Source organism: Xyrauchen texanus, chromosome 36 (genome assembly GCF_025860055.1).
Source record: "Xyrauchen texanus isolate HMW12.3.18 chromosome 36, RBS_HiC_50CHRs, whole genome shotgun sequence".
In the NCBI taxonomy this organism is placed as follows: domain Eukaryota; kingdom Metazoa; phylum Chordata; class Actinopteri; order Cypriniformes; family Catostomidae; genus Xyrauchen; species Xyrauchen texanus.
In genome coordinates this window covers 27,109,963-27,135,243 of record NC_068311.1, presented here as the reverse complement: position 1 = coordinate 27,135,243, position 25,281 = coordinate 27,109,963, and the positions used below count along the sequence as shown (strand labels likewise).

The 25,281-nt window shown below is 38.1% G+C and overlaps 1 protein-coding gene across 2 annotated transcripts in view; it reads left to right on the top strand.

Annotated features, from left to right (window-relative positions):
• LOC127629927 (rho GTPase-activating protein 35-like) overlaps nt 1-24,066 on the top strand; it is a 117,157-nt gene extending 93,091 nt beyond the window's left edge. For both annotated transcript variants that reach the window (XM_052107243.1, XM_052107241.1), the window contains exons 4-7: nt 9,118-9,195; nt 12,848-12,979; nt 19,260-19,365; nt 20,575-24,066. In XM_052107243.1, the coding sequence (XP_051963203.1) occupies nt 9,118-9,195; nt 12,848-12,979; nt 19,260-19,365; nt 20,575-21,004 (746 nt within the window). In that variant the 3' untranslated portion in view covers nt 21,005-24,066. The remainder of the gene's footprint in view (nt 1-9,117; nt 9,196-12,847; nt 12,980-19,259; nt 19,366-20,574) is intronic.
• The last annotated feature ends 1,215 nt before the right edge of the window (nt 24,067-25,281 follow it).

Here is a 25,281-nt window from a genome sequence, read left to right as displayed (position 1 = left end):
GCGTCATGGTTGGCAGAAGCTCATTCTTTAATGATTCTTCTAGCAAAAGTGTAGCCAATTCTATAGCAGTGACGTCACTCCAAATCACTCCGAAACGGTGTCGTTCATATGTGCCGTGTTTGGTATCGTTGAAGCATTCATTTTTGCAGTGTTATCTTTTTAAAAAAATGGCCCATGAGAGCGAGGTGGCCGCAGTTGTAACAGGTAGGTGGCATAGTTGCTTTTTCAGAGTTGGGAAATGACTGGCTGATGACACAGCTTAATGTTCATTGGCTTAAACAACCGTGAAGTTTCATCATCTTCTAAAATGTTAGATATTTTTACCTATAATATGATGTGTTTATGTGAATACATTATATGTGAATATTCATATGTGATTGGTATATTATTTCTGTGCCTCCTGCCAGCTACAACTGCGGCCACCTCGCTCTCACGGAAGTATTTCCCCCCCTTTTTCTTCCAATTTGGCATGCCCAATTCCCAATGTGCTTTTAAGTCCTCATGGTCGCATAGTGATACGCCTCAATCCGGGTGGTGGAGGACGAATCCCAGTTTCCTCCACGTCTGAGAGCATTAACCAGCGCATCTTATCACGTGGCTTGTTGAGCGCGTTGCCAAGGAGACATAGCTCAAGGCATCCGCGCTCAATTCGCCATGCGCTCCACCAAGAACAAACCACATTATATCGACCACAAGGAGGTTACCCCATGTGACTCTACCCTCCCTAGCAATCGGGCCAATTTGGTTGTTTAGGAGACCTGTCTGTAGTCACTCAGCACACCTTGGGATTCGAACTAGCGTACTCTTTACCACTGAACTAAACCAGGCCACCGCGGGAGTATTTTTGACATACGTGGTCATGATATCACAGCAAGTCGGACTGATCTCTAACAGGCATACACCTGTTGGTGATCGATTCTGCGCAGAACTCACTCACCTCAAACGAGCCTAATGAAATGCATGCTGTTTTTTTCTTCAATCATTGGATTGGATCATAAGCTGAGAACATGAAACAAAAGTAGCCTACGTCACGTTTTACAAATGCATTCTTTTAACATTTTCCAATTTTTTTCACTGTAATGTTCTAATTGCTAAATAGATTGCAGAAGATGAAGGTAAGCTTTTAAGCTTTAATTTGATACCAAGTATGTGAACATCAAATTTGTTTTTATATAAATAAAGCGTTTTTCTTTTTAGCCACACTCAAATGGACCACCTGTTGGCCAGTGACAGTTAACAGGTTTAAAAGGGACGTGTAAGATGGCCTCTGTAGCACGTGCAAGGGGGCTCTGTTGTGTGCATTGTATGATTTTGAAGCGAAGAGCGAATGCATTCACTCTGACTTTTTCCCCGCTATGACTCTGGTATTTTCTCTAATTCTGAGTGTTGAAGAACATCAGCATTCCCTCTGGGTTGCATCTGTCCATCTGCAGTCCGTATGAAGTCATCACTGTGCAACCTACTGTATAATGAGACCCTGTTAGTCAAATGTTGGCATGTTCTTGCAAGCATATCTGAGATTATGACATCAAGGGATACTAAAATTTGTATGCATTCCATATTTATCGCTCTGGTGATTTGATGATATTGTCCTTACTGGATTATAACTAGACACTACAAGAAAACGGCTTATGTACTTTTAAGTTCAGTTGATGTTGGAACGATCATATTTTCATAAAATAATTACAATCAGCGCACATAAATGTGACTATAGTGTTGGAATTACCAGTGTGAAATTCAGAGTTGCAGGGCATGTCAATTACAGAATCTTATTGGAAGGTAAATGTTATTGATTAGAATAGGCTTAATTGTGAATGTTGTCTGTGCAATTTATTTCGTAATGTTAAGTAGAGAAGTCCCAGATAGATTTAAAGGTAGTATTTAAAATATAGATTCAATTACTGTTTACAAACAAGGGATTATTTAAACTGATTCCTCTTTGCGTCGTGTCTAAGAACACCACTTACACTTGCTAAAATCACTCGGTATTTTTTTTATTTATTTTTTTTCACAAAAATCACTCGGCATTTTTGAATGAAAAATCATATTCAAAGCTCCTTGAATATGACATTTTTAAATAAATTGGATACGCATCAGATTTTTTCCAATGTGCCTTGCATGTGAACAGCCAATTTGGATTTCATATTATTATAATTTAAAAAAATAGAAAATGTAAACTCTACATTCGTCATTTGCACGCTTGATTTACGCTTATACAGGCCTGTTATGGTTTAAACATTTAATTGTGAGTCACAAATTCAGTTCCTTTTTAAGGAAAGAAAATACAATTGAAGGCTTCAAGAGTTGGGTTTACAATTTATTTGGATACCATTTAAATGGTGAATTATGTGCATGAAAAGTAAAGAAGAAAATCTGAAATGATTATAATGAACTTCTTACCATATAAAATGTTATGCCATGTTTCCTGGCGCTTTTCGATTTTATGGTGTTGATAGCTTTAATAATTAATTTCCACCATACAAAGACTGAAAATGACTTAAGAATTATAATTTTAATTACAATTTAGTTACCCAACCATAACTCTACATATTAAAATGTTAAATCAGATTTTTTTAGAAGTTGGATTAACAGACCTAGATAATGCGAGTGTAGCTCAGCTTTGTCCACCATTTTAATCGGACCACAACTCGCCTCTGCTTTTTGTGCAAAAACCTGCTGTAGCTTTATTATAACTGTGCATGTAAATGTATTGACTGTAATGTGTGGCCTCACATGGCTTATTGCTTTAATTTAGAATATTGTTATGTCCAAATTGAGCTGAAAATTACCAAAAGGCGTATGTGGGGTTGAGCTTATGTAGATTTTCTTTAGGACCAATGGATCAGGTAAAACCCAAGTTTTGAATTCCCACTGTTCCCAATGACCACAATTTTAAGTTTTTAAGACACCTTAAACTCCCGTTGCGAATGGATGTTTTAATTTCCTAAGTGCAACTGCTGTGACAAATATTTGGGAAAATATGATCAAGCAATGATTTTCTTTATGAATAAGACATCAGTGAACCCTGCTGACGACGAAATATGTCACACGCATTGTACGCTAAACTTCTCTTCAAATTAAAAACTGAAGCATACATTTGGTGTAGGCCCCACCCTTTGGAACGTGTGTGTGAACCACTAGAGGCTAGTGCTGAGGCAATGACCTGTTATTAATTGTTTTCTGATTTCTGTTCCTGATCTTTGTCCCTCATTTTCTGGATCCTTTACATTTTTCATGTCAATGTCTTTTTGCCCTCCCTTCTCCCACCCCTTAAGTGTGTATGTGTGTTGGTACGCCACTGTGGGATGCCAAGCCCCTTGCAGTAATTTTCTGCCTGATAACTCGCTCAATGAGATCGATATCAGAGAGCAGAAATGGTGAATAATCACTCGGGCTCAGCTATTATTATTTTTTATTATTTACGTTTCTTTTTTTTTGCTCTCTGGGTGGGACTGTCTTCTAAAACTGCCTACAGGATGATTCGCTGATAGCACCCTCAACTAGAGAATACAGTTACACACACACACACACACACACACACATAGTTCCTTACCCTTCAAAACAATGCAACCAATTACATAAAATGGCTTTTACAAAGGCTTTTGTAGAGAAATGTCAGTTTGACATGTCAAGCAAGTCCTGTAGTAACAGTCAAGATGTGCTTCGTCATGGCGACTGAATTTTTTTAGTCTTGTGAACACAGCAATGCTGTCTATCACTGCCTTTTGATGTTAAAATAACTTTTAGGATGGTTAACTAGTGATAACTAGTAGTACTTTAAAAGGGATTCGTTTAATAAATTTATCTTTCCTAATTTTTTAAGCACATATTTGTGACAGAATCACCAGCTTCAACAATAAGACTTCAAATTGTATGCTAATAGCAATGTTCACATTTTTAAGCATAATCCATAGGTTTAAATGTTTTGGAGGACTATGATAGTGTTGTGCAATTAAATATATAGTTATTTAGTCTTTTTATTTGTTGAATATCCATCAGTTACTGTATTGAAGAGCTGCACTGAGCATCTATGAATCCAAAGCACATGTAAATGATTATATCGATCGATTGATTCATTGTTGCACGTTATTCCAAATAAAATAAGTTAATTGTAATCGTTCATCAATTTGTAAAATTTTAATAACTTAGAAACAACTTTACTTTTCTGCTGACGTTACGTTGGCCACCCATTCAAATTCATTTGGAATGCCCAATTTTCACAAGCCAATCAAGTTAGTTAAAACAACTACTGTTTAATGCTGCCCTCATTGATTGCAAAAAAAAAAAAAAAAAACTTAACCCTTTCTTATTTTCCAGGAAAAATTTCTAAACATCAAGAAAGATTTCTTGAAGCAGAACAATATTTGTGTTTTCAGAGAAATCTAACAAAATTTATTGTGGTTTCTGCTTGTTTCTTACCCCATTGGCAAATAAATTTTCCCATCAATCAGGGCTAGACATTAACTTCTGCCCACCCACAAAATGCTGGTAGATACTGGGTGATATTTACAGGGTGTTTCCTGCATTAAATATTCTGTGAATGTCGGGCTGCCAAAGCAAATCAAATTATATTCATCTTGCGTTCAGTGCTTTATAAGTACTAAAATTGGAGAGAAATTGGGATGAAAAAATACAATATAATTACTATCGACAATGACTTAACAGTAATGAGAAGCCATTACCTGTTGTTATGACCTTAATATACACTAATAATTTTAAAGGTAAAAGACTGTAAAAATGCTACAGGAAAAAAAAAAAACTAGTTAATTGGTTAACTGTTAGTTACCTTAAAATATACGGTAAATTTTTACAAATATATTTAAAAAGACAATATAAATATAAAATATATATATATGCTGATGAATCCCAGCTGCCTCTATATCTGAGACCGTCAACCCACGCATCTTATCATGTAGCTCGTTGAGTGCGTTGCGACGGAGACATAGCATGTGTGGAGGCTTCACGCCATCCACCGCGGCATCCACGCTCAACTCACGACACGCACCACCGAGAACAAACCACATTATAGCGACCACGAGGAGGTTGCCCCATGTGACTCTACCCTCCCTAGCAACCAGGCCAAATTGTTTGCTTAGGAGACCTGGCTGAAGTCACTCAGCATGCCCTGGGAAAATATATATATTTTTTAATGTAAAAAGTATGTGTAAAGCAGTTCAATGGAAAGGAGGCGACGAGAACTGGCATGGCAATATAAACAATATTTTAATGATTAACTTAAAAGACAAACACATGACGGACATGTCCGTAAACGACCTCTTTCTCCCGCACCATCCTCCGCAGTCAGCCTTTATCCCTCTCAGAGGCTTGATTAGCCTGATAAGGGACCGGGTGTGTAGAGGGCCCCGCCCTGCCACTTTTTTTACTGTATATTATTTTTTCAATTACGGTAAAAAACAATAATTAGGGATTCCCTGCATGACCCAGTTCATTTAATTATATTTTATGGGAATAATGATGTTTCTTATAATTTTTTATATCAGTTATATACATTGGGGTGTTCTGTGTTATATTTGATGTAGGTTAGTTAATGTTTAATGCATTATTTTAATTTCATATGTGTTACCCTGATGGTGTTTTTGTGAGTGACACGGAGCACTGTTTCTACATGTTTATTGGTCATTGCTCCAGGACGGGCCTCTATTGATGAACTACATGTTATCATATGCCCTTATATATTTACTGCAGTGATTAATACAATATAAAGTCAAAAGCTGATTTGTACAGATTCAGAAGGGTAGTATATCAAGTTTGTTATTAAATAATATTAACGATGCTATTGAACCGTATAATATACAGGCATCAAAATAACATCCCGTGAAGCCTGAATCAGTCTTACTGTATTTTTTACGATTAATTTCTGGCAACCACAGCTGCCAGTTTTTTTTTTTACTGTAAATTTAACAATGTTTTTACGGTGTACAAATGCCACTGTTAAAGGGGTTTGAAGTATGGACTTCCATGAATTATGGACAAATTATTGACAAAGTTTTCCTTTCTGTTATCCTACTCTTGTTCTGACAGGTCATGCTCGCTTTCAGATATTTCGAGATTACTTTATTCATTAGACCCGTGTCCTGCTAAACTCATAATTCTCATTCAAATAAAAGAAACAAATGCATGGATTTCAAGTCTGCAGTTACCTTTATCACTTTTTGTGGGGCTGGGGATTGTGCCAAAGGAAAATTATGAGTTTGATGAGTTAATGACTTTGGAACATAATTAGCCACAGTGACTGGTGAGCAAAAGGTTAATGTCAAGCCCTGCGTGCTATAAGTTACTCAATTTTGTAAAATTTCTCTGAAAACAGGAAAAAAATGTCAATTTATGTCAAAATATACATTTATTGATGTTTTTTATTTAGTGATTTTTATCTTTTTTATGGGAATAGTAAGGTTAAATTTACACATTAGTTGGTCAATTTTTCTCCGTTTTATTCTTCGGTTTGATAGAGGAGAAATGAAATGACAGTCATGGGCTGTGACACATGACTTGAATAACTTCAGGATAACAGCTTTACCTATCTTCTATAGGGATTCATATCCTTCTCTTATTTTATGCCCTCTGTGCCAAAAATACTCACATTCCCCTATTGTTCCTCTTACTTCCTGTTCATTCTTCATTTGCATCCCAACATTTAAATTCTCTTCCCTCTTTTTCTCCCCATTTATTATCTGTCAGTCCCTCCCTTCTGTAGCAATGGGACAGCATGATAAATGAGTGTTTGGTGTTAAAAGGCCATAGTGGCTGTTGTCTCCACATGGTTTTCTCTATTGCTCATTGCATAATTCACCTGAGGCATGACTAGACCTGGTCTAGAATCAGAGTCCAGCGCTGATCTACCAGCATGGGAACAAAAAACACAGTGGCAAGCTGCCGTTCAGCACTAACCAAGGATGTTTCAGAGCAGAATGTTTGCTCTAAACTGTCATTTAGAAGAACCTATAATGGTATTAACCAAGGAGTTCTAAAAAGAACCTGCAGAGAGCTATCAGTTAGCTTTCCCATTAAGCTCAGCGGAAGTTGCTCAGCTGGCCATTGCTGCCGTGGAAGTATCTGACCTTGATGCTGCCATCTGTGGTCATTGGCACTCAGTTAGAGAAGCATATTGTTTTTGAGCCAATCACCTGAGCTGTAAATGCCATATGACCAGGCCCAGATGGTATGTGCATGTGGAAATGTTTCACAGAAAACCGCTGAATTTTGACAGCTGTCAGTCACAAATATTCTACATATTCCCCACCCCTTACATGTTTGTTTATCAAATATTTTGGATAATTTGATGCTTTCATCTACCAATAATAAGAAAGGTATAATACTCTCAGGTCCATTTAATACATTTGGCTATGTTTAAAACCCTTCCCCAGAATTCCACATATTGTCCCTAAAAATCAACACATCCATGTCATTTGTGGAGGAGAAGTGCAGAATTAGCTGGAACTAGCCCCTTGGGGATATGCTGAAGATGACCACAGGAAGAGGCAGGGGTTTCTTTAGACATGTTGCAGGGGTAGCTGTGCATTAGAGGGGCTTTAAGCAAAAAATATTATGATGAGATTCAGTTAGAGATGCCCATGAGGCCCAAAGTGCTTTCTCTTTTTCTAAATGACATATCATGATGTTGTCTTGACGCTGCTAATGGACTGGAGGTTAAGTTTGAAGGCCAAAAGGCTAAAAGTGATGGACAGAAAATGATATGACGAACTGATTGACAATGATAAATGAGAGTTTAAGATGGAAGTACTTCTTTGTATTGTCTTTGGCTGTCCTTGACACACTCTCTTTCTCCCTCATATGCCTGTAGCTTCTTTCTCTCAAAAGTAGTTTTCAAATTCATATTAGAATTGGTCTCCACTTTAAATGGATGGTTCGGAGTACTTTTTTGATTTTCATGAGTGGGTAAGCTCATTTTATATCAGTGCTCACAGTCTGTTGAAGTGTTTGATTCATTTGAGCTTAGTGCTGGTGCGTTTTGCTCCGCAAGATTCTCTATAAACTGTTACTCCACTGTGACATTAGTTAACCTGAAAGAGGATAGAAGACCTATATAAGAGTGTGTTTCGGGCCTGATTTTGGTTTAGAATGATTTTGCAATAATTTCTATTTTTGATTTGAAAACAATTTGCTCACAAATCACGTTTCATATAGACGAGGACAAAATCCCTACTAATACTCCTTAGAAAACTAGCCTAGCATAATGAGAAGCACATTAAAGTAACCACAATATTGACTATATTCATGTTGCTTAATTTTATACCCCAACAAAATCTTAGTTTTATACTTTGTTTATATTCAGTATACTGCCCAACCCTATTTTAGCCTACTTTTTTGACAGAATGACACAAGCCACACAAAATGGAATTGCGAAATAATAACATTTTCTAACAGATTCCAGGGAACTCTCCCTTGTCTTCCATGCGCCATAGTGTTACAATTTAGGAGAAATCAACTTACAAATAGCTTACTTATTGACTCTTGCAGTCTTGTGATCAATCCAAATCTATAAAAGAGAATGGTTTAAATAATTGGAGTTGATTTATCGTAGGAAGTGTTACAATCACTTTCTAACCCTTTTCCTCTTTCCTCCTCATATTTTTAACCAAAATACACTCTGCCATAAACACACCCTTCCTCGCGGCACACACTTTACCATCCTGCAGCTGTACAAAAAAGCTTTTATGGATAATTGATCAGGAGAGTTGAGGCAATCATTGCGGTCTGCTTCAGCATCATTTTCAAGAGTGTCTCTCTACCTCTTTCGCTGTCTTCCTCTTTTCTGATGTACTTGTTCTGTCTCTGCTTGTGCAAGAGGGGCCAAACTGAGCGGTTGTCTGCCTTTTGCCTCAGAGAAGCAGTGTTCATTCTTCATGAACAGTCTGATAAATCAAACTGCAAAAATCTGACAGTTTGAGTCTGGTCATACAATTAAGCAGCTTTAGGTTTAAATTAAATGTCTAATGCATTGTACATACTGTATGGAGCTGAAGATAACAGCATTGTCAGCCCTTATCAAACTTTAAGACTGTGGAGAATGAAAAGAGTGCAAATGTGATTAATTAATGTAAACTTTATCTCTCTCTCTCTCTCTCTCTCTCTCAGGGTTGAGCACAGAAGGGATCTACAGGGTGAGTGGAAATAAGGCGGAGATGGAGAGCATGCAGCGACAGTTTGACCAGGGTGAGTCACACTGCCTTTCTCTGTCTTTCATATTCTCTCTCTCACTTTTTCTCTCACCATACCTGGGTTTCAGTTTAGTGTGCTCTCTCTCTGTGTCTCTCTCTCTCTCTCTCTCTCTCTCTCTCTCTCTCTCTCTCTCTCTCTCTCGTCTGCCTGTCTGCCCCATGTGAACTTACACGCTCTGAGTACCCTGCTGTTGTAGTTGCATAATCTAAAGACAGCTCATGGATATCGCAGTACTTACAAAACTCTGTTTATTTGCCTTGGGAAATGTTTTAATGGGCCAGTCACTGTGGCTACAGTAGACCATGCTGAACTTCTGCCTTCAAAGAAATGGCTGTCGTTCTTCAGTGCATGGATCACATTTCCATCAATGAGCGCATTGTAGAGCAGATAAGCTCAATTAACCTGGAACAATGGCTGTCGATCCTGCTCAGATGATCTTTTAAAAAAGCATAACATCTGAGAGCATATAGAATATGCATATTATGCTAGTGGGATACTAATCTCCATTTTATGTCACTTCAGTAGCACTACCCTGACAAATAAAAAGCAGTGTCATGATACACTGATTGTACCAGATGTTAATACCATGGTGCTGTGATACAACACTGTATGATTACCATATTCAAGTTCAACATGCCAAAGTTAATTTAGTGAATGCCATAATACATGTTGGTGCATTTTTGTTAGTGCATGATAAAAAAAAAAAAAGTACTTTTTTGCCTATAGATTTAACACGGTAAATAAGCATGATTTGTTTTATAAAAAATAACGTGATAAAAAAATATGGCAATTAATCATGCCCCCATATGTAAATTACACAAGGAATTTTCCTACGAACAGAGCAATTAAACAATAATGTACCACTTTCAAGGTACATTTTTTGCAAGATGCAGGGAGCAGTCTACGCTGCAAAATTCTGCTCTCTTGCTTTTCCTTGACTCTTATGGATATGAAGAGTAATGCTTTTAATGTTCGCTACAATGTTTGTTAGTGGCATTGTATTATTCTGTTTGTCACTGACCATTCTGAACTATTCCCCACCACAGTGTGGGTGAGTATTTCTGTACAACGTTTCAATACCATGCATGGATTGTCATAGTTATCCTAACCGTAGCTTCTAAAAAATGAGCTCTTTTCCACTTCTGACTGTAAACTTAGTTGCATTGCACGACCGCTCCCCAAGGGTGGGTGGCATTCAGACCCCGATGGAGGCAGGCAAGCTCCTGTGTCCTCTGGTCCATTACATGGATGCGTGGCATGGTCCTACACGCATTGCCAATTGGGTACTTCTCACAATCGAACATGGCTATGTGCTTCAGTTTGTGAGGCAGCTGCCTCGCTTCAACAGCATTCTGTCCTCCACCATGACGGTGCAGGATGCCTGAGTGGCCCAACTACCCTTGATTCCCGGAGCTGGTGGAGCTGTTGGATGCAACTCCCGTGAGAAAATTCCACTGAAGAGGGATCTGATCTTGCAGGCACAAGACACGTTCTGGTGTCCTTTGCCGGAGCTGTGGAAACTTCATGTCTAGTCTCTGAACGGGGCTCGTTTGACACCGATAGCTAGTATTTTTGTATTGCATCACCCTGTATGTAAGAAGCTTAATTTTTATGCAAGAGTGCTTTGATGCAGGACTCACTCCATAAACACTGTATGTTGCTGTTATAGCAACTGGTCATACCCCTTTGGGTGGATTGTCTGTGGGTAAGAACATTTGGTCATTAAATTCTTAATGGGAGTGAGACAGCTGAGACCCACTCACCCTGCTACCATCCGGGTCTGGGACGCTTGCGTGTGCTCTCTTTGAAAACCTTACTGTTGCTTGCTTTTTGCTTGGGTCAAATGTGTTGGGGACCTTCACGCAGTGTCGGTCCATGATTCTTGCTTAGAATTCGGACCTGGCTTTTCAAAAGCCATTCTTAAGCCTAGGGAAGGTTATGTGCACAACGTTCTGGCCACTCCCTTCAGAGCTCAGGTTGGTAACCTTATACACCACCTCCTCCATTTAAATCGGACGAGGCACAGTGACCACACATGCTATGTACCATGAGGCCTTTGCGCATGTACATTAACTATATGAGTCAAATTTAGGTTGACTGATTAGCTCTTTCTCTGCTTGGGAGGCTGTTCAAATGGTTCGGCCGTTTCCCAGCAAGGCTTTCTTTCTCACTGGGTGTTTAACACCATCGTGCTTATGATTTACAGGGCATGCAGTGAGTGTTCCATGGGGGTTAAGGCCAATTCGAAGGGCATGGGAGGCGGGCACGCTAACGAGGAGGCTAAAGGCTACAACCACTAGCATCAGTTGCTAGTGTGCCTCTTGAGGCCAGTAGAGTGAGGTGTACATACTGCACAGCTACTTATCTGCTGGCTCCCATTACACATCCAGAGGACAAACAACAAAACAGATTTGAATTGAATACGACAAAAAAAGTCTAGATTTTTGCCTTTAACGAAAGCCGTAGACTATCAATAAAATCAACATGATGAACACACTGTGTGAAATAAATGCATAAAGTCCCAAGTATATACATGTGCATACTTGGGAAGTGGAATTTTCCCAAAATGCATTTGAAGAAAGTAGTGTGTGTGTGTGTGTGTGGTTGCCTCTACAGTCCTTTTTGTATGTGTGTGCGCATGTGTTTGTGCAAGAAAAGAAGGTTAGTTAATTACCAGCAGATTGGTTTGGGTAATGAACCGTGAATGCACACGCTCCACTGATCTGGTCAGGCCCGATTCAGATCGGCATGAGCTAATAAAAGGTGAACGCCCGTGTTTGATCGATCTGAATCTCGCACGGCCAAGTGACAATACAATTACGGTGGAAATTACTGCTCAAGTATGTGCTCAGCTGCATCCTGCGGATGACGCCATGAGCAGACAAAGAAGTGTCAGCTGATTCACATATATAGCCAATAGTGATCTCTGACAAAACAGAATTAGGATGATCATAAATGATCTGGGGTCTACTGGATTTAACATGCTGGACTGTAAAATAAAATATTATATTACAAACTAGGGTCAGGTCATGATGGTCGTCTTGTCTAGGAACCGCCAACTTGTGAATTTGTGAGACTATCTATTATGTAGACGCCCCCCAGGAAACGTGTCCTATCGTGTCAGGTTAACCTGAAACAACCATAAAATTATTCCGGGATCCATAAGGCTAATTAGCTGACTTGTCATTCAGGCAACCTGTTCATCCTGGAAATGTAGTATTGCTCATCGTTGGTACAAACAGGTCTTGGTATGCTTGTCTGTACAATGATGGATATTAATAATTATTGCACAGTTATGAACTGGAAGTGCTTTATAGCTTTAGCACTATTTCTCTCAGATAGGCAGATCCTGAGAATAGAATTGTTTTATGGTTTTAAGCAATTGTACTGTTTGCACCATTTTGGTTTAGTAAACCGGCTGCATGCTAAGCACACGTTTTTCAGTTAGATTCAAATTTAGCTAGATAAACAGGTATCTGTTGACTAAAATTAAATGTAATTTTATTAATGTTTAAAATGAATTAATTTGACTTGAAATATTGACTACATTTAAAGGACATTTTTGTGAAGAGAAATTATGTCAAAAACAATTTAATTAACACTGCATATGTGTGAAACCCTTTTTCACCCTTTCTCTCCATGACAGACAATAACATTGACCTGATTGAGAAGGACATGTCTGTGAACACAGTGGCTGGAGCGATGAAAAGCTTCTTCTCAGAGTTGCCTGATCCTCTGGTACCCTACAGCATGCAGGTGGAGCTAGTCGAGGCCTTCAGTAAGTATCAGTGAGGACATACATGCAGTGTTATCATGTTACTACTGTAAAACAAAAATGAGAACTTAAAGTAAACGTGTTCATAAACTGAATTAAAAATACAAACAGTCTAAATCGGGAAAACTCAAAGTAAACTAAATTGTCCTGGTTCCAAAACTTACTAAAATAAAAATGAGAAGTGAAATAAAACATTTTGTTTCAGGTTTTGATTCAGTATATTGTAAAATGTGAAACCTTTATGACAGTTTTTCATTAAACGTGAATTTTTCCAATCATTCTTTTGAAATACTACAGAGCAAAATTAAATAATTGTAATGTCAAATTATGTAAATGTGTTAATTGCATTATATAATTTTAATATCGTTAAATATATCTAAATATATTAATATAGAGATATAGAGATATATATATATATATATATATATATATATATATATATATATATATATATATATATATATATATATTAAAAGGTTAACATGTTAACATTGGCAGCCCTTAAAAATACTTAAAAAAATAAAAATGAAATAATAATAATTTTAACAAACTAGACAACACTATAAAACTAAAATCCATAGTGAAAACTAAATTGAATGGATGAACTGAAAGTAATGAAAAATGCAATGCTATAACCTTGGATTCATAGACTGATCTGAACTCTCTCAATAAATAAATACACAGATACAGAGAAAGTTATTCCATGGGCAGATGTTTACTCTCAGAAAGCAGTCCATAGACGTTAGTGTGCTCTACAGAGATCTTCTCAGTCACTCCTCCTGTGGATAGGGAGAGAAAGAAAAACACAGAGTAAGCTACTGAGAAGAAAAATATCTACTTTATGAAACGTGCTGGCAAGAATTGAATGGGTTTCTGCAGTGTATTTTCCTGTTGCGGCATTATAGACTCTTCTCTCGTACTTTAATACACACACACACACACTCTCTCTCTCTCTGTGTGAGTGTGTGTGTGTGTGTGTGTGTGTGTGTGTGTGTGTGTGTGTGTGTGTGTGAAGTTCAGCATTGTCTGGTCTGGGCATTGCTCCAAGCCAGCAATACACAGTGATGAGTCTTAAGCCTAAGATTGCTGTTAGCCTTGCACTCCACACTGTTTTCGATAAACAAGCTTTGTCAAGCACCAGCATGCTTTATATAGTTTCACACACGGCAGGACTGATTCAGTGCAAAACAAACTGTAGCACACACAAGCCTGCGTTGTTGTAGCAAGAACTTCGATTGGTCAAATTATTCTCTGAAATAGCAAGTACTATAATGTAAATGTGCAATTACATCTTCAGTGTCTTTCTCAGTACTATACGAGTGGCTGTAGAAAATGTTCAGCATTTATTTAACTTTAAGTTGGAATTTTAAGTGTATATTTTATAAAACAAATAACAACATATTTGAAGATGACTGGGCAATTCATGCTGTTAAATTCAGTCTTCTCTGGCATGTTATTTATGTGTTTTCTAATCCAGCAAAAGTAACTTTAATTTAATTTAATTTTCTAGCTTGCTTGGGTGTTCTGGGAGGCTGCCAAGGCATTGCTATGTGGTTGCTAGATCATTTAGGGTAGTTGCTAGGCTGTTCTGGGTGGTTGCTAGGTAGTTTAGTGTCCTAATTCAAAGAGCTTATGCCCAACCCCCGATGAACTACAATTCAATGTAGTTGTGAATGATGCAGTCGAATATCAAAACGATATTGAATTGAATACTCAACACGCAGCCTGCGGGCCGCATGCGGCCCTCGAGCAATTTTTTGTGTCCAGAGTTATATCATCATCAGAAACATATTTATCAGCAGCCTATGAAATCTGTATGAGTTGTGAGCTGTCTGTTTTTTATGAGGATTTATGCTTGTTCTCTACATTGCTGAATCATGTTAGAGAGGGAAGTAATCTGCAAGATGTTACAAATAAATAAATCTACAAATAATATCTGAGCATGGCTGATGTTATGAGAGTGGTGGTCAGTCTGCGCATGTGTTCCATTCACAGTACATGTGCGCTCTGGTGCAGTCTGTCAATCGAGCAGGCGCGGTCGTAGTCTCATTTGATAGTTACTCAACATGGCGTGAATCTGTCCAATATCTTGAATGACTAATCAGAGATACATCCTCGTCATGACAACAATATTTACAGAAAAAAAATAAGTTTTCCTGCAGTGATGGCATTGAGACGCCTTCACGCAAATGCTTTAATGATCTACTTAACCGCAAAAGGCTAAGGGAGGTGAACAAATATTTATGACTTGTCAAGAAGGACTTTTGTTGCTAATTTGGGATATATAGCTCTTGTTTTTGTGATGTTGAGCACACATGGTGTTTGTTAGTGGACAATCACAGACAACAGATCTATATCTGAACTGATCTATATTAGAAAATCTAATTGTTACACCCCTTATGTTTAAAATATTTACTAAAAGGTATAGTTCACCCAAAAATGCAAATTCTCTCATAATTTTATCATCTTCATGCCATCCCAGATTTTTTTAAGAACACTATTGCAGCTCTGTTGGTCCATACAATGCAAGTCATTGTAGTCATTGGAGTGGTGGTGGTGTAGTGGTCTAAGCACATAACTGGTAATCTGGTAATCAGAAGGATGCTGGTTCGAGCCCCACAGCTACCACCATTGTGTCCTTGAGCAAGGCACTGTAAGTCGCTTTGGATAAAAGCGTCTGCCAAATGCTAAATGTAGTCAGAACTTTGAAGCTCCAGAAAGCACATAAAGGCAGCGTAAAAGCAATCCATATGACTCCAGTGGTAAAATCCATATCTTCAGATGTTATATGATAGGTGTGGTGAGAAACAGATCAGTATTTAAGTCCCTTTGTACTATACATCTCCTCATTCACATCTGTATGTCACATGTGGCGCCTGTTTCTCTGAAATTGAAAGTGGAGATTTATAGTTTAAAAAAAGCCAATGACTTGTATATTAATCTGTCTCATCCACAGAGCTCAGATATTTTTTTCTAAATAATCATCACTTGTCTTCAGAAGAAGAAAGTTATACACATCTGGGCTGGCACAAAGTGAGTAAATGATGAGAGAATTTTAATTATTAGGTGAACTATACCGTTAATTAACATTCTTAATGTTAACTTATAATTTTATAAAGACAGACCTACTGTGAGCTCTGATGTTGTTGATCAATGGTTTATGCTTCTGTTATATAATATAACAGAAGCATAAACCATTGATCAACAACATCAGAGCTCACAGTAGGTCTGTCTTTTTAAGCTTTATAATTTAGAAATTCACTCCCCTATGGACAAAATGAATGGGATTTTTACTTCTGGACCCAGAATGTTTTGCTCTATAGTGATTCTTGCTTTTAGCAAACACCACTAATGATACGTTAGCACTCTAGAAACTGTCTCTACAAGTCTAGACTCCACTGAATGCAACCAAATAATTTTACTTTGGTGTAAGAACATTACAGAAGCCCATCTGACAAAGCAATATAAGGGAGAGAGCCGACGGCAGGTCACCTGACTGCTGTGTCACTCTCCTCAGGTAGTGGGCGGAGCTTTGCTCTTGTCCGTCTGTCACTGGATGCCATAGCAACCGCACAGAAGGCTTGTTCTGTTTCCATCTCCAAAAACACAGAATGCACCTGCACTGTTTTAGCACCTTAATAATTTATTGCTTTGTTTGTTGATCTGCTGTCTATTAGACTTCTCAATGGGACATTTAAATTAATGCATTTTCATATTGGCAGAGGTTTTTAATCATGTTTGATTAGATGTTATTTGCGTGTGCAATCTCAAAATTGGTTAGATTGTTAATACAGTGTACAGTAGCAACCAGAATACCCATGCAACCGCATAGCAATGCCCACAACACCCTAACATTTTGCCAGCAAGTTTTGCATGTAGCAGCACCACTTACATTTAAAAAATTAAAAAATCTAGTTAATGCAGTAATTCCGTGAGCTGGTAAGATTCTGGGGCCTCAATACATAATGCTAATGTTAGTGCGCGTGTAATGCAGACATCAGTGTGTGTGTGAGACTTGGGAGGAACACATCTGCCATAGTGGTCACATGTTCTGACACAGAGCTCGCAGCGTTAAGGGCTGATGTAAGTCGCTCTGACTCACCACAACCATCGAACTAACTGCACCCAGGGTGTGTGTAAACGTGTGAGTGCAGTACACAATTATTTATGTAGATAAATCTGTGTGTTTCAATGTGCCTCATTAAACAATCCTCCAGTCCAGTGTTATCATTATGAATAGTTCACCCCAAAATTCTGTTTTAAATTACCTTCATGTTATTCCAACCCATTAGAGTCTTTCTTTTGCACAAAACAAAATATGTTTTTAATGAAAATCTCTTTCTTCTAAATACAGTGACAGTTAATGGTGACTCATTTTCAAGCTTAAAAAAGGACCAAAAAGTATCATAAGTTATTGCAAGTCTTCTGAAGGCATGCAATGGGTTTTGGTCAGAAAAACCCAGAATAAATAATTGTTCGGTGAAAATGTTGACATCTGATGCACGTTCGTGAGTGCATTAGAGGAGCTTGTTCACTGTCTCAGGAGTTCACCAAAGAACTTGCTATGTTTTTAATGCTAAATGACGCAAGTTTTCACGTGAACATGCAGATAAATAAAAACTGTTTTGGATTGACATGAGAGCGAATAAATTATGGCAGAATTTTCATTTTGGGGTAAACTATAACTTTAGTGGAAACTAAAATGAAATGGAAACATTCTTATTAACTGAAATACAATTATATTGTTAAAACTAAAACATTTGCATGATGCCAAAACTGACTAAAAGAAAATCGATGACCATGAAATATTTGTATTTTTGGAACTCATTAAGCATGATGCCTCTAGATAGCAATAACTCTAGGTGTGTTAAACATATTTAAATGATTTTAGCCAATGTGTTTGTCAGCCCTAAAATATGAAAAACTAAAATATACGCAAACTAGCTAAACTAAACTAAATTGAAAGGCCAACTTAAAAATAATAATAACAGAATATAAAATAGGAATAGAAACTAAGAGTTCAAAACTATAATAACCCTGCTTCATTCACCAGTGTTGAGACTGAATCAAAGTCTAATACACAAACACACACATTTGCACACACACTTTCTCTGTTTACTCCTCTTTGGAGCTTATTTATTGATTTTGGTGGAGTGTGCTGCTTCCTTTTGTGCATATTAGAATGCGTTATTCCTGAATTACTTCCTCAAACATCCAAGCAATCTGAGGTCCCTAAGCCAACTACAGAAAGTGTTTTAGGAAAGCTCCCATGCACGATTTCATCTGGAGTGAATAGAGTGATCAAGTTTCTGTACACACATACTCACATTGATTTAACAGTCATTAGCACTCTGCACTTTTCACATACCGTAGAGGGTACAAATGGGACTTGAAACTCTTAAAAGACAGTCAAAGTATTGTCAGTGGAAGTTTCTTTTGAAAGTAGGTGATTAACCTTCATAAATTGTCCACCTCAGGAGGTCAAACAAAATTTTTAAACTAATTTTTAATGAGGTTTACATATATTTTGCAACACTGTTACCATAATTTGGGATACAGTATTTCTGAATACGGTCTGAAAACTACTGTGTTTGAACGATGCAGCATCCAGGCCACTAGGTGTCAGTGTAAACAATGAAAGCCACTTCGACATACTTAAAAAAATGAAGTACTTTTAAACTAAGCCAAGTAGTTGAATGGTTAATAGAAATATAGTCAATGAATGCTCGAAGCAACACTACGTAATTTGAGAAAATTAAATGAGAATATGTACTTGTCTCCTGACATTTAATAGAAAGGGTCCTAAAAATGTAACATTTTTATGGACATTACATTTTTTATAGAGGGATAATTATCCGGTAACAGGATTGCCACAAAGTATGGGACAAAGCTAAATATGTTGTTTTCTTTTTCAGCATTTAAAATGAATTCAGTCTCACATATTCAGTTACATATACTTTCTGAAGAACATGACATTTTTGGGGATGTACTTCACAGAAAATATCATTTCATGTTATGTTTGAATAAATACAGACAGTTGAGATGTTGTTCTTGTGTGCTAGGTTGTACCATAACATTACAGAAACACACTGTCCTGCTCTTGTTGTGTGTGAAATGTGTGCATTCTGGGTTAAACATGAAGCCTTTGTCAAGAATATGTCTCCTGGATGTCTTATCTGCCTTTAACTATTTATTGTGTTGTGGTACAAGAGAAGGCCTGTGAAGCATGGAGAGAATAAATGTGTTTGTCTCGCTCTTGTGTTCACTCTCTTCCCCCTTGCAGAGATCAGTGATCGAGAGCAGCGTCTGCACACCATGAAAGAAGTGCTTCGCAGGTTTCCTCGAGAAAACTATGATGTCTTCAAATACGTCATCACTCACCTGAACAGGTGAGAATTGCACACATTCAAACTCGCACAAGGGCGATACTTCAAAGAGGGGCACTTTTGACTACTTGAAATCTTGAAAAATGACACCACTTCAAACTATGTTAAAACATTCATCACGTCTTGGAATAAAGAATCTATCATGGCTTTGATCAGCCTTCAAGTGGATTTTGGTGTAATTTGTGATGCTGTGGATAATTTTTTGTCTGTTTTGTATGCACATCTTTATGACCCTTTTAATAATACATGCATTGACTGTCGTGAAAGCAGATGGTGGGAGACATGATGCTGTGCTACCTGTGCCAAGCATTTAATCAGTGTAGCAAAGCAGGGGAACATTTAGAATGAAGCACACAAAAAACACTTAGTTTGTGCTTATAACATGATTGCAGCAGCCATTTGAACACCTACCTTGCACTGTGCACCAGTTTTAGTGCAGGCCAACGTATCAAGGAATGATAAAGTTTGCCGTATAAATTGGAAAAAATCCTCTCATCTCTAAACACACACATTTGCAGCTCTGTTAATTCAGGTATTACACTAAATTACTTTGAATTCTGCTCATAATATCTTGTTTGTGCTTGGATTAAATGCAAATATAATTTAGAGAAACGGTGTGTTTTAAGCACTTTTCTAAAAGTCTAAGTCTAAAAGGAGTTGTTGATGTATTTTACAGAGTTGTCAATTGTAAATGACAGTGCACACTTTTTTTTTGCATGAGTGATGCAAATGGTCACATGACCAGAGCCATTTAATTCCACTGTGTTCCTCTAAACATTATGTCTGTTTAAACACCATAAATGGAAGCAAATATGTTCTGTCGTAAAGTGTTTATTTTCTGTTGTACCAAAACATGATTAATCGCAATAAAATATTTAAATAATTTGACAGACCTAATTTAGACATTTTGTCGATCGCTTGGTTTCTATTGGTTTGGACCAAATCCTGTTGGTCCAAAATCCCATTCCTCATAACCGTACATCAAATATAAAAATTCTTCTGATTGGCTTGTGCCATGTCATGCAGCAGTTTTGTGTTCAGCGTGGACAAATTCAAGTCACTGAAATCTCATCACATTGTGTCTTGTTAGGACACTGTATTATCTGTCTTAAAGTCTATATTAACTGTTTATTTTTTTCTTAAAAATCTAAAGTTCCCCTAATTGAAGAATCACCCACAAACGATTTTTATTTCTCATCATCTTTCTCTCAGGGTGAGTCAACACAGTCGCCAGAACCTGATGACCAGCGAAAACTTGTCGATCTGTTTCTGGCCAACACTAATGCGGCCTGATTTCACCACAATGGATGCGTTGACAGCCACACGCACCTACCAGACAATCATTGAGACGTTCATCCACCAGTGTGCTTTCTTCTTCTACAATCAACCCTTGGCCGACACCCCCAGTGGCCAGCCGGGACAGGTTGCCTCCCCCAATGCCACGTTATCTTCGACCTCTTCCATGCCAAGCTCCACCTACTCTTCCTGTTACGCCTCATCGCCACCTATAGTCCCGCTCTTCAGCACAGCCCAACAGTCTCCACCCCATTCTCCGCCCCCTACCCCACAATCCCCAATCCAGAGCCTGCTGCCTCCACTGCACCCCCACCACCACACCCCTACGGAACAACATACGCTGTGAACCTGTCGACAACAAGGAGGAAAAGGTTGGGAGAAAGGCATTGGGAGCACTGAAAGAGATTAATTGAATGGAAGAGATTTTCAGGGATTTTAGAGGAGATTGCGTGCTTGTGCCTGACTTATTACTAGCAAAAGCAGTGGAAACAGAAAGAGAGGGAGTTTAGAAGAAATAGAGGTCAAGACTCTCTGAGCCACTTCAACTGCACTTCATCACTCTTTCTAGATCGCTCTAGTCTAAAATAGCAGCACCCCTCTGCTCTTTGCCTCTCAATGCTCATCACACACACAGACAACTTCATGAAGTGTGGTACCCCCAAACTCAATCTTTGCTTCCTCATAGATGGCCCACTTTGCCTGGTCCATTAATCCAGTTTTGTCTTCACTGAATGGTTGAGGAGGTGACCGATGGCATCAATGGGTGGGGTGTGTGAATTAGCAAGCTGAGGTCTAAACTTTAATCCCCCTCATTTCTCAGTGATCACTGTACAGGGTGTCAACAGGGTGGCCTATATATTCTCCAATTTTTTTTGTTGTAGCTTTTGACCACTGTTATTCTCAAATAAAAAAAAAAATTGTCTGCTTTTTTTCTGATCACATTCCGACCCCTTATTTATCCTGTTCCGCTCGCAATGAACATTTAAATAGAGACAAAAAATGCAAAGACACAAATACGCAACTAGAACTTGACAAACTGGATCTGTTTTTGCTGGAAGGATGTATGTGGAATGCTTTTTGCATGGCATCCTGGGATTTGAAGTCTTTTCCGCATCGTCTCTGCTCACCCCTCTCTTCAACGAGTCTCCAGAATATGCAGAAAGATTAATGCTTCTTTTATTGCAGAATGTCTTTGTTACCACACAACCCTGTATTTCCTGCTCTATGAGGATCTGTGTTAATTTTCTATTCATTTGGGAGCGGTGGTATTCATCTCTGTTGAGATCTTGTTACACATGAACACAGGAGGAAGTCCCTCGTTCTTCTCACTCAAGTTCAGATACAGTATGTGTACTACTTTTTGTGGAGGTAAGGATGATTTACAGGGCTGAACCAATGACATCTAGAGTAAGATACCCTGAATGGCCAGTGCCATTACTGGGATGGAATGGGTTGTGTTTCATGTGTATTTGGATGAAGATGATGAGAGGTATGCACAAAGTAAAGGAAGTTTGCACTAGAGTAGATATTGTTTTTGTCAAGCTGAACCTGTTAAGATGGCATTGAAACAGTAAGCCATGGAATGTTTGCCTAGAGGAGATGAGAGAACTTATGATGGCATAGCTGGAGCTGAAGGAAATAATGGCATTCGGAAAAGATTAAGTCTTTGATGTAATTGAAAACAGGAGTGCGGTGTGTGGAGATGTCATTATCAGAGAGAGTTGTTTAGAGAAATCTGGCATTTGTCACTTTTTGTCAAGACAATGTCAACTATGTTTCTTTACATCCCTGCTGAATAACAACAGCTTGTTACATCTGATCTTAGATGGTCTCCCAGACCAGCTAGACCATCTTAAACTAGCTTGGTTAGGCTGTAAGACCAGCTAAAATAGCTTAACACCATCTTAGCAAGGCTGGTAGGCAAGCTAGACCTGTTCAGCAGGGTCCGAGAACCTCAGCTAAATAATAATAAAATAACTGCATTTTATTTGTTGTTTAAGATAGTTTTGGGTAAGAAAAGTTGGACACAGAAATTGTAGCGACGGAAAAAGGCGTTAGCGTGTGCTCAAAGCTCTGTTGAACTAGCCTAGCATGGGCTTTGGCCTTATTGCAGCGCAAGAAAGCAACACTGCCATCTCGTGGGCAAAAGAGGTGTAGCACGTAAAAACACTAGTTTACAGTGTAAGAAAAATAAACAAGTGGAAAACTCAATTGCCATTCACCATTCAAGAGATAGCTTGCTCCAGTATTCAACAGCACTTATACGTTATATTTAGTTTACTCATGCAAGAGAAGATAATTAATAATTGTCTGTGTTTATTTGAACTGAGAGGAGTCTGTTACAAATATAGAGATCGTTTTGAGCCATGAGCAGACATTCTGTGAACAATCACACTAATTAATGTTTTAAGGAGATTACTGAAAAATGAATGTATTCCACAGTGGCTAATCTGGCAGATTTCACTTAATTTTGTGCATATCGATCCATTAAGTGAACCACAACTGCCCTAACCCCCCTTTAACTTGCCAGTCAACATCTAGTCTGGGTTCAGAGTGGCTGTCTGACATCTGATGGGCTCTCTAATGAGCTGCAACTCCTAATAGCTTGACAAAATCACCTCCATTTTTGCTTGCGCATTACGTCATTGTCGTCGTCTTTACCTCAGAGCAGGTAAAACTGTATTTTTGGGAAATCGGGAGCTGTGTGGCCTAAACACCCCTGGTACTTTGTATTAATGCTGCATTCTCTGTGTATTTTCAGTGTATTCTTTCAGAACTGACTTCCCTAACAGCCAAAGACTGTGCAAACATTTACATGGAAAAAGGGCATCGGAAGAAGAGAATGAAAAGCGATAAATGTGTATTAAAAAATGTGACATTGGTTCAGCAAACCTATTTGGCTGCATCACTTTATTTTTATTATATTTTTTGTAGTTTGTTTGCTTTTTCTTTCGCAACAACGGTGACAGATTAACTTGCAAGTTCAAGGAGAAATGAGCAAAACTATATTCAGAATGGTTGTTTATTTGTATGTTAGGGGGTCTAACACTTTGCCCTATAGTCAATGGTGATAGAAAAAGGTTTTCTTTTTATGTTTTATTTTAATAATGAATAAAAATGAGAACTTTTTTTAGCAGCTTTGTTTTGTGAATGGTGTAAAGGCCACCATGATGTAGTGCATGATTCAAGAGCAGGTCGGAGAGGGGTCGACCACTCCCAGTATTAAAGGGGGGAAAATGAACCGAAAAAATTAAATGGAAGAAATTATTAAATAAATGAAGTTACATCATCATCAATAACAAAATCATGTCATTATTTGCCAAGAGCTTAGTAATTAGTCTAAATGGGAATGGTGTATAAACAGTTAAAGCCTTCTGTGACCTGTATTATAGTTAATAAATCAATCTTGTAAGATGTGTGTTTTGTATTTATTTTTGTGTTTCATAATGTGCCATTGTAAACTGCACTTTTATTCCACATTCCCATTTCAGACCAGTGTTATGATCATTTGATCTTCCTCGCTGGGTTCACATTCAAGACAATTGTTCATAAATTAGCTATTCAGAAATTAGGCCAGTCCATATAGGTTAGTTTTTGATCACACAAATGCTGACAATGTGGCGTGACACACCCTATGCAATGCACCACAGCATTTTATTCACAAGTGATTGTCTATTTATAGGCCGTTTTACATGCAGATTCCTGAATTTCAGATGATTATTCCTCGTATTTATTCATTTTCCGTACATATTGCACTCTTCGAGGTGTATGTGCAATTTTTGAGTACTTAAACACGTGCATGAGAATCAAATGTAATGACACCAACAGACCACTAGGTGTCTCGCTGGTTACACATTCAGCACACAGGACCTTTCACGTTCCCTTTATGGATGAATCATTCCGACCTCTGAGTCACTCGCTGCTGTCCAAGGTGTTCAATTAATTTCGTAAGACGCTTTCATTGTTCAAGCTCATTTGGAAGTTTTAACATTTAAAAAAAAATCTACAAACAATAGTGCTCAATTCTAACGTTCACAATTTTTTTTTTTTTATTGAAAGTTAACCTCATATAAAAGCTCTTGTGTTGCCCATTTGTATGCAGATTTTGTATATATTTGTGGTGTTGAGTTTTTGGTCCCGGTAGCTTTTAAGAAGTCTCGCCTCAAACTTGTCTAGAAAACTTCCAACGTCTGAAAGTAATTCTGCTTGTCCTGTTCGCTTCATGATCAGTCGAGGCACGTATCGCTGCTCATCCGTGTCTTTCCGAGTCTTGAATTCAGATGCGTCCGACTCCAGACTATTTATACCGTCACAGGTGGAGCAGCTCTTATCAATACCAAAACACCAGCAGCCGAAAGTAACCACCAGCATAATTCGCACAATATCCGTACTATATAGTGGGGAAGTTTTTAGGATTTAAATCAAAAGTCCAACTCCACAAATACTTTTTTCTTTCTGTGATTATGTTGGTTTTAAACCTTGTTCATAAATGTCTTTAAAGGTGCTGTTGTCGATTATTGAATGATATGCAGATGTTCCTTCTCCCTGAAAGATATGACTGAAGTGTCCTGAAACAGAAATCTGGCAGCGGACACATTCTTTGATCAGCCAATTAGAAGACTT